This window comes from Patagioenas fasciata, chromosome Z (genome assembly GCF_037038585.1).
Source record: "Patagioenas fasciata isolate bPatFas1 chromosome Z, bPatFas1.hap1, whole genome shotgun sequence".
NCBI lineage: Eukaryota > Metazoa > Chordata > Aves > Columbiformes > Columbidae > Patagioenas > Patagioenas fasciata.
Window position 1 is genome coordinate 43,822,266 of NC_092560.1, and position 15,479 is coordinate 43,837,744.

At 42.5% G+C, this 15,479-nt stretch overlaps 1 protein-coding gene across 1 annotated transcript in view; it reads left to right on the top strand.

Annotated features, from left to right (window-relative positions):
• CPLX1 (complexin 1) overlaps nucleotides 1-14,211 on the top strand; it is a 69,387-nt gene extending 55,176 nt beyond the window's left edge. The window contains exon 4 of the mRNA XM_065860651.2: nucleotides 9,314-14,211. Coding sequence (XP_065716723.1) covers nucleotides 9,314-9,508 — 195 coding nt within the window. The 3' untranslated portion in view covers nucleotides 9,509-14,211. The remainder of the gene's footprint in view (nucleotides 1-9,313) is intronic.
• The last annotated feature ends 1,268 nt before the right edge of the window (nucleotides 14,212-15,479 follow it).

Here is a 15,479-nt window from a genome sequence, read left to right on the forward strand (position 1 = left end):
CATTCCCATAGGAGTGTGTTGCAGTCCCGCAGCTAATCAGAATGGAAAACAGGTCTGTGGTTCTCAGGTAGCAATGTTGCCATGACAGAGAAGGAAGTGATTGTCAGATTCCCCCAGTGTCACCAGAAGAAAGATGGTGATGGAAGGCAGATGGATATCAGATAAGACCTTTGAATTTCACATCTGCACCTGATCTTTATAGTGCAAGCTGAAAACTGTGAGCCTCTGTGTACCTGTCATGGGACTCCCCTGAGAGAAAGAGGAGATAAAATGAAATGTATACTAGAAGATCGAACCGAGACAGGTGATGAATGCAGAACTGCTGTGATTTTGACAGAGCTGAAAGCCTGAGCTAGCAGAGAGGAGCAAAGCACATACAGCCACAGGGAACTTGTGAGAAGATGGAGACCTCGATGAGGTAAAGGATTGAAAGGACAGAAGCCATGTCTACAAATGACTTCTGCAGGAAAACTACGTGGAAGATCCTGATGGGGCCCAAGAAGATGTCTTGGGAAGGTCTGTTCAGGAGAGACAAGGCATGAAGCAGAAACAGCTCACATGCATGGCTCCACCTTTGCATCTTAAGTGCCACCTTTCTCAAGTTTTATTGCCCTCGTTTCTCTCTGTCTGTCACCTCTCTCTTGAGCTGCACTCTTGTTTGGCTTATACACAATTGAACAATGTAATTTATGACTGTGATTGCCAGACATTGCCCTGTTCTTTTCCATTATAAATCAAGCCTCTTCCACTAGCATGGTGACTGGGTCATGGTCAGCAGAGCTGTGCAGCAGCACATGATGCAAGGTCAGACACACCACCCCCCCTCCTCGAAGGAGTGGCAGGGACTGAGACATGCAGCCCTCTCTCTCTCTTACCTTTCATAGAATCGTAGAATCATGGAATGTTCTGAGTTGGAAGGAACCCACAAAGATTATCGAGGCCAACTCCTGTCCCTGCATATGACAACCCCACAGTTCATACCATGTGTCTAAGGGCATTGTCCAGTTTCTTTTTGAACACTGTCAGGCTTGAGGCCATGACTGCCTCCCTGTTGTAGTGCTCCTCAACACTCTGGTTAAAGAAACATTTCCTGATGTCCAATCTAAACCTCCCCTGGCACATCTTCCTGCCATTTCCTGAGGCTCTGTCATTGGTCACCAGAGAGAAGAGCTCAACATCTACCCTTCTTCCTCCCCTTGTGAAAAACTGATAGATCAGGGGTGTCAAACTCATTTTCACAGGGGGCCACATCAGCCTCACTGTTGCCTTCAAATGGCCAAATATAATTTTAGGACTGTATAAATGTAACTGCTCCTACATTTATGCCGATTGACACCCCTGCTGTAGACCATGGTGAGGTCTCCCCTCTAGGCTGAACAAACCCAGTGACTTTAGCCACTCCTCGTATAGTTTCCTCTACAAACTCTTCACCAACTTTGTAGCCCTCTTCTGGACACACTCCAGTAACTTTTTTATCCTGTGGCCCCCAGAACTGCACACAGTGCTCCAGCTGAGGCCACACCAGTGCAGAGTAGAGTTGGACAATCACCTCCCTTGCCTGGCTGGCAATGCTGTGCTTGATGCACACCAGGACATGGGTGGCCCTCTTGGCTGCCAGGACACACTGTTGGCTCATGTTCAACTTGCCGTTGACCAGAGCCCCCAGATCACTTTCTGAAGAGCTGCTTTCCAGCATGTCATCTCCAATCTCTATGTACAGCCAGGATTGCTGTGTCCCAGGGGCAAAATCCATCACTTTCCTTTGTTGAGCTTCTTGTGTTGGTGCTTGCCCAGTTCTCCAATTTGTCTTGATCCCTCTGCAGGGCCTCTGCCCTTGAGAATGTCAACAGCTCCTCCCGACTTTATGTCATCAGTGAACTTACTTAGTATTGCCTCAAGTCCTGTGTCTAAGTAATTTGTGAAGACATTGAAGAGTACTGGCCCTAACATGGATCCCTGCAGAACCCCACTAGTGACTGGTCACCAGCCTGACATAACCCTTTTTACTATAACCCCTTAAGCCTGGCCCATCAGTCAATTGCTCACCCACTGCGTTGTGTGTTTATCGAGCTGTATGCTGGCCATCTTGTCCAGGAGGATACTGGGAGAGGCAGTATCAAAGGCTTTACTGAAATAAAAAAAGATCACATCAACTGGTTTCCCTTGGTCAACTAGGTGGGTAACCTTGTCATAGAAAGAAATTAAGTTCTCAAACAGGACTTCCCCTCATGAACCTGTGCTGGCTGGGACCAATGACTGCATTGTCATTCAGATATTTTTTGATAATTCCTAGAAAAATCTTCTCTGTGATTTCACCAGGCATTGAAGTGAGGCTGGCATGCCTGCAGTTGCCAGGGTCATCCCTGTTGCTCCTCTTGTAGACTGGCACAACATCTGCCAGCTTCCAGTCATCTGGGACTCTCCAGATTCACATTTTTGGTATCTACCACCGCTGCAAAGTTACAAGGATCCCTACGTGGCAGGCTGTGATTCTTTGTTTATTACTCCTCACAAAGCACAGAGATTATCCAGGGTCAACATGGCTAAGCTTCCTAAGGCAGTTTGGTTACTTCAAACAGTGCATGGCAGAGCTTAGACTACAATGAATAAACTGAGGGACAAAGATAGTGTCATACTTTCAAATGTATTAAAAGGCTTCCTCAGAAGTTTTCTTGGGGACTAATCCTCTCCCCCTCTCCATAGCAACTCCTTGGACATCAATCTAGGAATAAATGAACTGATACGGAAGACAGGAGATCAACAAAACCAACCAATGAACCAAAACGAGTTAAAGCTCACACGCAAGTGAAATCAAAAGGTCCCTAATGTTGAGGTGGCAGAAGAGCTGGTGCACATTGCTGACCCTGATACTCACAAAGGTAGGCCCTGTGTGCTGAGAATAGAGTACACAGGGCTCTGGGTTTCAGTACTGTTATCTCCTGTGGGCAAACCCTTCTCTCATTCTGCAACATCCCTAACTCAGGAGCTTGGAGGGAATAGGCAAAGGGGAAGGAAAATACGCTGTTTCCATTGTCACATAAACACATGGAAGCACTCCCACCAGAGGAAGATATAGAGGTCAGTGCTATTGCTACCTATTGCTCTCAATTTGTTTTAATCCTACATATAGTCCTGGAGAAGGTTCCATGAGGTAATGATGGTAAGATCTTAATTGGGCTGGTGTTTCTCTAAGAGATGTTTCAGGTCAAGTTATCCCTTGAGGTAGAAGGGTGGGCAAGCTGCCCTCTCAATGTCTTCTTTAACCACATACTTTCAAGTCTGACTGACAATTTTGTTGCTTTTTTATTGTATCGTGTATTGGAATATGAATGAAATATATTAGACAGGTTTGTGTAAGAAGAGACAAGGTCTCCCCTAGTTTGTATATGAAGCAATATAAGGAACAAGCATTGAAATCTCTTGGTGGCTTTTAAAAGCTCAGCTGGTAAATAAAACAGTAATTCCAGACATGGACACATCTGTTCAGATGTAGATTCAATACCACCAGCAGCTACACAAAAGCACTGAGGAGAAAAATTCCCTGAGAATTGTAACCAGTATCATTCATATGCCACCCTTTTCCCAGAAATTAAAACTCATTATTAACTGTCACGCAATATTATTTCTTTGGTTGTAGACTGAAGACCTATTTCATACTCTCAGAGCACCTTGGGTGGAAGAGTTGTTTCCTGAGTGAAAGAAGAACAATGTAGCCATTTGTCCACAGCGAAAACAACCAGCCATGAACAATTCCTAGCACCATGGATGGTGCACAGCTGTTGTTGCAGGGCTCCTGTGTGCATGCCTTCAGATGTACCATTACAAAATTCCTGCTATCCAGACCTGCATGGGTTTATATTAGCAAGACATTACAATATTACTTGCATCCCACTGGCTGCTGTACGCTTCACATGCACACACTAAGTCAGCTGAACCTTGTGTTAGACAGACTTGTGAACATGTCAAGCTAGCCAAGGGAACACAATTTCATCCTCTGCTCCAAGGACTGAAACATGCCTTTATTCAGAATCACAGAATCATTTTGTTTGGAAGAGACCCTCAAGATCATCGAGTTCAATGGCTAAACTAACATTGTCACTAAACCATGTCCCTAAGAACCCCATCTATGCTTCCTTTAAACACCTCTAGGGATGGTGACTCAACTACTTCCCTGGGCAACCTGTTCCAGTGTTCGACAACCCTTTCCTGGAAGAAATTTTTCCCAATATCTAATCTAAACCTCCCGTGGCACAATTTGAGGCCATTTCCTCTTGTCCACTTGCTACTTGAGAGGAGAGACCAACACCCTCCATGCTACAACCTCCTTTAAGATAGAGCTATAAGGGCTCCTCTCAGCCTCTTTTTCTCCAGGCTAAGCAGCCCCAGTTCCCTCAGCCACTCCTCATAAAACGGGCACTTCAGACCCTTCATTACCCTCCTCCAAACTCTCTCCAGCACCTCAATGTCTTTTTTTTTGTAGTGAGAGGCCCAAAACTGAACACAGTACTCAGCATGTGGCCTCACCAGTGCCGAGTACAGGGGGATGATCACTTCTCCAGTCCTGCTGGCCACACTGTTTCTGATACAACCCAGAATGCTGTTGGCTCTTTTGTACACCTGGGCATGGTGCTGGCTCATGTTCAGCCAGCTGGTGACCAGCACCCCCAGGGTGCAATCTGGGCCGTAGGACAGGTGTGTAGTACCATAACAGTCCTCATTCCCCATTTATCCAGGTATTAGGATGAAAGAAATGTGCAGTGTAAATATCCAGTGATGAAAGAAGCTGCGACTATACGAAGTATATACATAGTGATATTGAATAGTTTATAGAGACCGTAAAAGATGATAGTTCAACAATGGCAATAGCAGATAGAATTATGTGAGTAACTAAAATAATCTTATCAAGTAACTATAATTATCTTAGCAGCATATAATAATGGTAAATATTAGCAGCATAATTTGTGTTATGTTTAACCCAAGCAGCTATGAGTCAACAAGACCACTACATAGGTCTTTTGAATCCCCATCCAGAGTATGGGAGTCTCAGGGGCATCCTACCTGGCATGTCAATAGGAAAGGTGTTCAGCTTGGCAGCAGTTTATTTTCAGACTTCAAGATCCTCTGCACTGATAATCTTCGGCTGGTTCCACCATGCAGTCTTTGAGTTGTCTTTATATCCCTCATAAAACTCCCTTCTGTATTTCCTTAGGTTGTCCAGATAAATAATTTGTTTCTAAGGAGTCAGTTCCAAATCTGATCCAAAGATAACCACTCACTTGCACCTTGATTGCAGCTGTCTTCCTGGAGAGCCAGTTCCACAAATGACCCAGACGTAGCAGTTACTTCTGCAAGTGTCCTAACTGTGATGTTATTGCTTTATTTATTCTGTGGTCTAGATATTTGATATGCTCATTTTTAGTAAGCAATGGTGAGCTTGTAATGAGAAATGGTAACTTTATTTGCAGTCGCTTGACATTTTAGCTGTACATCCATCTTGGTTCAACAGTCCCACTGTTCCTTGACACACTTACTGCCATTAGAGTTAGACAGAGTTTCCAGCATGTTTCTAGTTCATGCACTTATTTGACTTCCTGTGGAAAGCAGAAGAGACAGGGATGGAAAGATCTGGGGAGGAAGTTGATGTCAGCATTGTTAGTCTCCTATTTTCCTGACATGCAGTCAGGGAGTGTGAGGGCCATGATCTTTTGTTCCCTTTTTCCTGCTCTTTCCACCTGATGTCTGAGAACTCTATCCCGCCAGTATCTTACCAACATATGACCCAGTGAAAACAGTCCTCATGTGACAGCATAGTAGTGACTTTAGGAGCGGCAAGGTGGTTTATATACTTAAAATGCTTCAGCATCTCGCTGTGTTAGGTTCTTAATTCTACCTTATTAACTACATAGTGACGTAAGTGAAGGCCAAGCAGATAGCAATAAAAACATAGTCTCTGATATTATATTTTGTGGTGTTGGACATTAAAATAAAGTAAAATCATTCTCATCCTCAAAATTTTTTAAGATAATGCATTATTTTCCATACTCGAGAAAGCCAGAGCACCAAAATATCATTATTTTTAGTTGAGTTTTGTTTGCTTGTTTAGATGGTTGGGGTTTTTAAATTATTTGTTGACTTCACCTTAAAGATTTCATGTGAAGACACTGAAATGCTTTTTAAAAATTTTGCTCATATCAAGACTTTCCTCTGTGTAATTTGATTTCCTATGAAATTATTTCAAACTTGAAAAATGCTATTGTATTCACATATGAAACATCATAGCATTACATTTTGATTCATGTAAAGCATTATGAAAGTTTAAATGATAACATTGAATTCTCAGAACTCATCCTTTCTTATAAAAATTGCTTTTGATGCAATGTCATCTTTCTCCAAGAGAAGAATACTTTTGTCCGTGTTAAATTTGTATTTGGGTTTTACAGATATACTAGGGGGAAACAGAATCAGGGGCAACAGACACAGACTGAAACATAGGAGGTTCCATCTGAATATGAGGAAAAACTTCTTTACTTTGAGGGTGACAAAGCACTGGAACAGGCTGCCCAGAGAGGTTGTGGAGTCTCCTCTGGAGACATTCAAGACCCACCTGGACACATTCCTGTGCAACCTCCTTTAGGTGTACCTGCGGTTGTGTTGGACTAGATGATCTCCAGAGGTCATTTCCAACCCCAAACATTCTGTGATTCTGTGATTTTTTTCTTTACTGGTGAACAATTTAATCTGTTCTTAATGGAAAAAAATGTGAACAGAAAATCACAAAAAGAGCATCTCTTTCATGTCTGTTCAGCAGTACCATGCTATTGATATCAGAAAATACTGAACACATTTTACCAACACAATTCTTTGATGTTTTTGAAATAATATCTAGTTTTCTTTTTGAAGTTTTTTTTCATTCAAATTGTTTTGCTGGCCTTTGTATTTTGTGGTTTCGATGGACGGAGAGCAATCTTAATTCCATTTGGTACTTTAATTAAAATTTAGGCATAAGTAAAGAAATGGCTTTTACAGAGCAATAATTTTGAAGCTGATAGCTGCTACAGCAAACCTTAATGCCTTTCTTCTTCCTCACAAAGGTCAGGTACCTCCCTAATGTAGCTGAACTGAAATGATTATAAGTAATCATGCGGATGCTTGTGAGGTCACTGGAGGCTTAGAAGCTGATAGGGCAGGAACAGGCAGGTGTGAGTAGCCATAAAGGTAGCTGGTTAGAAGAGGAAATGACTGAATGTTAAATGAATGTTCCCACCAGCCTAGGAGTTGTGAACCTGAGGACCAGAAGCATCCTTGCAATGTGGAGCTAGTTTCTTTGAGGAACAGCTGGGATCAAGAAATGGGAGACCTCCTGATTTTTCTCAGAAAAAGTGGAAACAGTCTGAATAAACAGAGCAGGTCTCTGAGTGACCTGATTTAGGTGAAGATGTCCCTGCTCATTGCAGGGGGGTTGGACTAGGTCTCTTCCTTCAGAGGTCTGTTCCGACCAAAAGCAATCTATGATTCTGTAATAAAGAAGGTAGCTTGCAGATGTCCTTGTTGCTGTCGATTTGCATGTGACAGTTTGAGTAATTTTTTTTTTAAATTGTGTATCACCATGATCTCCAAAATTTCTGTGCAAACTTATGGAAATAACACCAAAACCTGAGAGTTAGTATGAAGGCTGAGGAGTAACAAAGGTTGGTGGTACTTTCCTTAAACACGCCTCCAAACTAGCAGTTGGGAAGAAAGTCCTAGTCACTGTAGGAACTGAGATACTATAGCACTTACTTCCCTAGTAAAATTCACTCAACCATTTGGGCTCAAAGGACTATAATAAAGGGGGTTACATTGGGCTTGCGACCAGTCACTAACGGGGTTCTGCAGGGATCCATCTTAGGGCCAGTACTCTTTAATGTCTTCATAAGTGACTCAGATGCAGGAATTGATGAAGTACTAGGTAAGTTTGCTAATGACACAAAGCTGGGAGAAGCTGTTGACACTCTTGGGGACAGAAAGACAAATTAGAGAACTGGGCAATCACCAACCATATTAAGTTTAACAAGGGTAAGGGCTGGATTTTGCACCTGGGACACTGCAAGCCTGGTTGTACACACAGCCTGGGGAATGAGAGGCTGGGGAGAAGCTCCACAAAAAGAGATCTGGGGGTTCTGGTCAATGGCAAGTTTAACATGAGCTAACAGTATGCCCTGGCAGCCAAGAGGGACACATATGTCCTAGGGTGCATCAAGCACTGCATTGCCAGCCAATCAGGAGAGGGGATTGTCCCACTCTACTCTGGACTGGTGTAGAGTACGGCACAGCAAACTGCAGTTTTGGGCATGACAGTATAAAAAGGATATAAAGCTACTGGGGAGTGCAAAGAGAAGGGCCACAGAGTTGGTGAAGCGTTTACAGGGAAAGCTGTATAAGGAGAGGCTAAAGTCACTTGGTTTGCTCAGCCTGCAGGAGACTGAGAGGAGACCTCATAGAATCGTAGAGTAGTTTGGGTTGGAAGGGACCTTCAGAGGTCATCTAGTCCAACTCCCCTGTATCCCAGTCTACAGCTTTCTCACAAGGGGAGGAGAAGGGGCCAGTGTGGATCTCTTCTCTCTGGTGATCAATGATAGGACCCAGGACAATGACAGTAAGATGTGCCAGGGGACAGTGAGGGTAGATGTTAGGAAAAGGTTTTTCACCCAGAGGGTGGTGGAGCACTGGAAAAGGCTCACCAGGGAGGTAGTCATGGCCCCAAGCCTGACAGTAGTCAAGAAGGATTGTGCAGGATGTCTGCCATGTAAGAATATTTAAAACTGTCATTTTCACTAGAGTTTGCCTGTCTGTCCTGTCTTATTTGCTTTCTTATGTTGACAAATATTTTTTCCTGAAATTTTGCCACATCCATAAACCTATATTAAAAAATGCTGCAGATAGAATGTCAAAATCATTGAAGATGATCAACTTGCACATCAGCCTTGTTGACAGAAAAGACGAGGATCAATGCCAGTAGAATAACAGCCTGAAACTTTACTAACATAGAGCTTGTACTGTCTTTGCTAGGCCCACAGCTCAGTTCTCTACCATGCATGTTTCTGAGTGATCTGATCATCTGTCCATCTTGTCTTGTGAGAGCTGTCTATCCACAAGGCTGTATGTATGGGAGAGTTGTTAGGATTGATAACTTGGGTGTCTGTGTAAAAAAGCAGAAGCAGAGCTTAACAATGATGTTCATACAACAGAATATGAGCTACCGTGTGTGATGGTTGGCTTCATCAGTGATCCTGTTCAGTGCGTGACTGACAATGTGTTATCTCTCCCCTTGCAGTATGGGATAAAGAAGAAGGAAGAAAAGGAAGCAGAGGCCCAGGCCACACTGGAAGCTAATGCTGAAGGGAGTCTGACGCGCCCAAAGAAGGCGATTCCTCCTGGCTGTGGGGATGAGGAGGAGGAAGAAGGAAGCATTCTAGACACAGTCATCAAATACCTACCAGGGCCCCTGCAGGACATGTTCAAGAAGTAATAGCTACAGACGGTTAAATGGGCATAAACAGTACTGCAAAGGATTTATCTTTTGCCCAATGGGGATTTACAATCTTGCCATCCATCACACAGCCCTCCCCACCTCTGCCTTCTACTACTCACTAGGAGTCCCCTTGCTTCCCATTCCCTTTCTTACTGACTTTTTCCCTTCCCTACACCCCAAGATTTATCCATTCCTTTTTTTGTATATAGTCACATCCAGTAGATGCCTCCAAATGGATATAAAGATTAAAAAGCTGCAGACCACACAACTTTTATTATAAGCCATAGTACTATGTATGTTAAATAAGGCAACTGTACACTAAGCATAGAAAAGGAACAAACTCATGTGCATTTCCATCCAAAGCAGAAAGGAGTGTTCACTAAGTGTGAACAGTGTCCTCTTCAATTTTGTTTAATTCTATTTTTGTTTTTATTGATAATAATTATTGGTGATTATTATTAATGTTCTTGTTGATTGGCTCGCACTAGCCATTTTTTGATGAGCACATCTGCCCTTTGAAGGGGTATCTCATTCTCTGACTGAAGCAGAGTTTTCTGTTTTAATGCCATCACTGACATAAATAAAAGATCATTTGGAAGGTAAATCATGCATGACTTACATAGCTAACATCACTCAGAACTGTGGAAGAAGTGAGTCATATCCTGGTAGAAGTTAAATGCCTCAGAATCTAAGCAAGAGTCATGTTACTTTGGGAATTAGCCATACATTTAACTTAAAAGAGCAGATTTGGTCAGGCAGTTGCCATACAGAGAGCTGAAACCACAGGAGAGTGCATGGTGCTCTGGTAGAGGACCTCCACAACGCTTTTGAAGCCAATGACCAAGTACATAGGCTGCTCTGATGAGCTAGCCTTCCTCTTTCTGCCCAGTGCTATTTTCAACTGCACCATTCCCAGCAGTGCTTGCAGAATAGACATTTGTTTCCAAATATATAGTTGTGGCTGTGTCCTGCCTACCCCTTCCTGCAGTGTGTGGGGGAGTATGGTGGCCATGGTGCTGGAGATCCAGAAATCCTGGGTATACCTGCTTGATATTATGCTAAATTACTGCATTGCATTGGGGAGGTCACTTATATTTCTGCCCCACACAGTTTCTCCAGCTGTAAAATGTAGGTTTCAGTCTTTGCCTTCTAAAAAGGCATAAAGTGAGGATGCTTCTCTAATGCTGTGCTGGAGCTAATTAATAGTATATCTGTGTATGTCATCCCTTGATGCTAGCAGAGTGGGAGGAAATCCCTCTATCACCACTATCTTTGTTGCTTTTCACAGACAGAGGTACAGAGGGCTTCTCTATACAGCACTGTAGGTATTGAGTATCTGCATATGGTAAGTGAAATTCTGGTACATACTAGTGCATACACAAGCTTACATATATAGACATATGTTGAACACAGATCCTCATGATCAGGTATCTGGCTTGTCATCTGAAGAGCTGATCTTGGAGTTTTTGCATTTGGCCATGTCTCTGTAGTTACTGTTGTGAGAGTGTCATGCCATCTCAGTCTCTCAATTTTCTATAAGTATCAGAGTTTGTCTGGCAAAACTAGCATTGCTTGTCCCTGTCATGGGAAAAACAGTAATTTCCTAAGTACATCGAAGAGACTTGGAATCAAATACATACTTTCTACTGACAACAAAAAGGAAAGCAATCTCAGACACTTAATTATGTACCTGAATTAAGCATTTTATTTCAATGGAACTTCTTTGATGCACTTGTTCAGTGGAACTGAGTTTGGACAAATATCTCAGTATGTTCCTGAATAAGAAATTTTAAAAGACATTTATCATATTCTCAGGTAAGCAGAAGAAATCTGCACCATGGTTAAGGCAGTGAGCTTGTGAACTCTGTGCCTTTTAGCAGTATATCTCATAATAGGGAAAAATATTATGAAAGAGAAGAAATTTATTTATTTTGCCCTCCTCACCCAATTCTTATTCAGACATGATAGTCCTTGTTCCTTCACAAATAACTTCCACTATAAGATTCCACCAAATCAAAGGTGGAAGCAGAGGAAGTTTTACTGATCTACAAGGCAGAATCAGCTGATGAAGATGCAGGTGATTTCAGGCTGCATTTACAAACAGAACATGTTCATTCAAGTACAAGCTGCCAAGGGCTTCCAAAAGGAAGGAGAAGGCAGGTTTTACCCTTTCAGAAAATGTCAGTAGTTTTTTGCCCTAACTTTCATCTAATGCAAGATGAGTGTCTACCCCTAGGACTTTAATGACCCAGAGCATTCTTTATCTCTGAATCAACACTTGGGTATAGCATAGCAGTGTTGAGCAATTTATTATTTTTTTAAGAGGGTGTCCTACTTGTCCCATGAAATTCAGTAACTAGTAATTTGATCCTACTTCAGTAAACCTCAAAGAATTGAAAATTTTCTTTCTGTTGCAAAGGAAGTGGTTGTTTATGATGCTCTGCTACACAGAAAACTAAGTACAACATCCCTGAAAGATAAAAGGCAGAGCTTGGCTCTTTGCTTCAGCCACTCATTAGTAGAGAAATCTAGCCCAGATCACACTGACACACTGATATCAATATGTTTGAAATGCTCTGGCTAATCTCTGTGGCCTGCATCCTCTAATACATAGGCAGAACCAGCAGAAATGTGCCCTGGTTAAAAGGAACACATCAATTCATATTTCTCTGGTCTTGTGCTGAAGAACTCTGCAAACAAATAAACAAAGACTATGAGCCCATTCTGCTTTGCCTTGGCCTTTCACTTCCACTTCCTTGTTGACCTTTCCCTAACCCCCATCATGTATTCACTTCCTAATCCAGCTGAATACTCCTGTCATAGAACTGTAATTTTCTACCTAGTGTCCTCCTTGCATTGGTACTGTCAATTGTTTGTTTTCACAAGTCTCCCTGGCAGCTTGATATGTGTGTTTGTGCACATATGTGTGGAAGATGAGGAAAAAAGAGAAGAAAGGGAGAAGAGAGAGAAGAAAAGAGTGTTCGCTGTTTTTTCTAACTGTGCTTCATCAGCTGTGCCGTTAAATTAATGGTCCAGGTGAGGATCTTTGTGGTCTGTGCTCAAATTTTGTAAACAGATAGTGCTATCTCTGGGCTCAGAGCATTAAAAATACTTCTTTTGTGAGCTGGGCTCCTGAGCTCTGTGAACATCTGAATACAAACCCTGAAGAGGGCCATAAGAACTCTATGCTGAGTTTGTTAGGCCTCATTGCCAGGCTCACAGAGCAGGAGGGAAAGGGAAGGTGGTTTATTAAATAGCATTTGATGAGTCTTTTTCATTGTGGGAGCTTCCCAGCCCAGCTGTTACCACTTCTGTATCTCAGCTCTCCACACGCCCAACAGCCCTGCCTCCATGGACAGCAGAGTTCAGCCAGGTGTGTACTGGTAGTTCCCATTCTAATTTTCCTTTTATTTCAATAAAGACACATGACAGAAGATCTACCACAGGTACTGGACAGGTTTTGCTTGGTTTTGCCTCATGAAACTTTTGGCACCTTGTATGAGTTCTGAACCTCTCCTCAAGTCACTCCACTGTCCCTGAAGTGACTAAGCCATGCTGAACAAAACTTGAGAGCAGGCACTCTCCCCACCCTGCTATCCCATTTCCCTTCACACTCTGAACTGGCAACATGGAACACAGACACCTTTCACTTGTGTATGAATGTGAGAAGTATTGTCTCGAACAATTTTCCCCCAGAACACTCAAGACTAAAGAGAAGCATGGTTCATTGTTTTGGTTCTGAATCTTTTTGTCTTTCCATGACATTGTTTCATTTGCATCACTGGTCTGTTCAATCTCAGGTAAATGAGGTCTTCATGTTGATGGTGATTGGTTGGATGGCTGGTTGGTTGGTTATTTTTTGTATGGATTTTGGTTTGGTTTGGTTTTGGTTTTAAATAGTTTTTATTTACACTGAAATGTTGGTGGCTAGATATTGCAGTCATCTTCCTTCACAGCTCCAAGACCTTACTGGTTAGTAAAAAAAAAGTTAAAGGACCTCCCCATGAAGAGGGCAAATAATTTAGTTTGCCACTGACTTTGTGAATTCACATTTATGTTTAGTGAAAGCCATATGAAATCAGACTGCAATATTAATTATGAATGCTACTTTTGTGTTTAAAATAAATGAAAAAAAATATAAGATCATGTGCTAAATCACTTTGGAGTTCCTCTGTGTTTGTAGTGTCATATGTTGGCTTAGATCTCTTCTGAACTCCTCTACTTTGTCAAGAAAGACCACACCAATTATGCTGAATACATCTCTTTGACAAGCTTGCTGTGCTAGCATAAGCATTGTTAGAATTAGCTTTTGAGACCTCAATGTAATGTCTTATGTACCTGAAAGCTGCTTGTACCTGTTCTGAATATATCTTATCAGGATAAGTGCTACTTCAGTAAAATGTTTCTCAGTAAAATGTTTCAGTACTGCCATTAAAAAAAAATGCTGTTTTCTCTTTTTCTCTCTCACACACACAGAAGAAAACTCAACTTAGCCATACATTTTCTAGTAGAAAAGCTGCCCAACTTTCTTTCAGGAGCATGCAGTATTCTGTAGGCAACTAGGTGGTTTAAAGTAGAGACTTTGTATACGGGAATTTAGTTTGTTATTTGCCTGCTAATTTTTCCTGCATGATATGGGTAAATGGTATGATGTTCTTCTGAAATGGAATCACAACCAATAAAAAAGGTGATTTCATACATTTTTTGCAATGCTTTCCTTTGAAATTCCTACCAGACCACACTTGGAAAACACAGAATCATGGTGTACTTTTGGCTGGAAAATACCTTTAATATTATCAACTCCAACCATTAGCCCACAACTGTCAAGTATACCTTTAAACCATACTCCTAAGAATCTCATCTACATGTCTTTGAAGCACCTCCAGGGATGGTAACTGAACCACTTCCCTGGCCAGCCTGTTCCAATGTGAGACAATCCTTTCCATGAAGATTTTTTTCTGAATATCCAATCTAAACCTCCCATGGCACAACCTGAGGCCATTTCCTCTTATCCTATCACTTGCTACTTGTGAGAAGAGACCAAGACCCGCCTTGCTACAACCTGCTTTCAGGTAATTGTAGACAGCAATAAGGTCTCCCCTCAGTCCCTTTTTCTCCAGGCAAAACCACCTCAGATCCCTCAGCTGCTCCTCGCAGGACTTGTGCTCCAGACCCTTCACCAATTTTATTGCCTTTCTGTGAACTCTCTCCAGCACCTCAATATCTTTCTTGCAGCAAGGGGCTCAAAACTGAACACAGTGTTCGAGGTGCAGCCTCATCAGTGCTAAAGATAGCAGAATGATCTCTTCCCTAGTCCTGCTGGCCACACTATTTCTGATACATGCCAGGGTGCAGGATGCCATTGGCCTTTTTTGTCCAGCTGGGCACACTGCTGGCTCATATTCAGCCAGCTGTCGATCGACACCCCCAGATCCTTTTCTTCCAGGCAGCTTTCCAGCCATTCTTCCCCAGATTTGTAGCACTGCATGGGGTTGTTGTGACCCAAGTGCAGGAACCAGCACTTGACCTTGTTGAACCTCATACAGTTGTCCTCAGCCCATTGATCCAGCGTGTCCAGATCCCTCTGTAGAGCCCTCCTAGCCTCAAGCAGACCAATACTCCCATCCAACTTGGTGTCATCTGCAAACTGACTGAGGGTGCACTTGATTCACCCAAACAGATCATTAATAAATATATTTAAGAGGACTAGAGCCCTTGGGAACACCATTCATGACCAGCTGCAAACTGGATTTGACTCCATTGACCACAACTCTTTTGGATCAGCCATCCAGCCAGTTTTTATCCAGTGAGGTGTATGCTCATCCAAACCATGAGCAATCAGTTCCTCCAGGAGAATTCTGTGGAAAGGAGTGTCAAAGGCTTTAGTAAATTCTGGGTAGACAACATCCACAGTGCTTCCCTCATCCACTAAGTGGGTCACCTTGTCGTAGAAGGAGGTCGAGTAGGT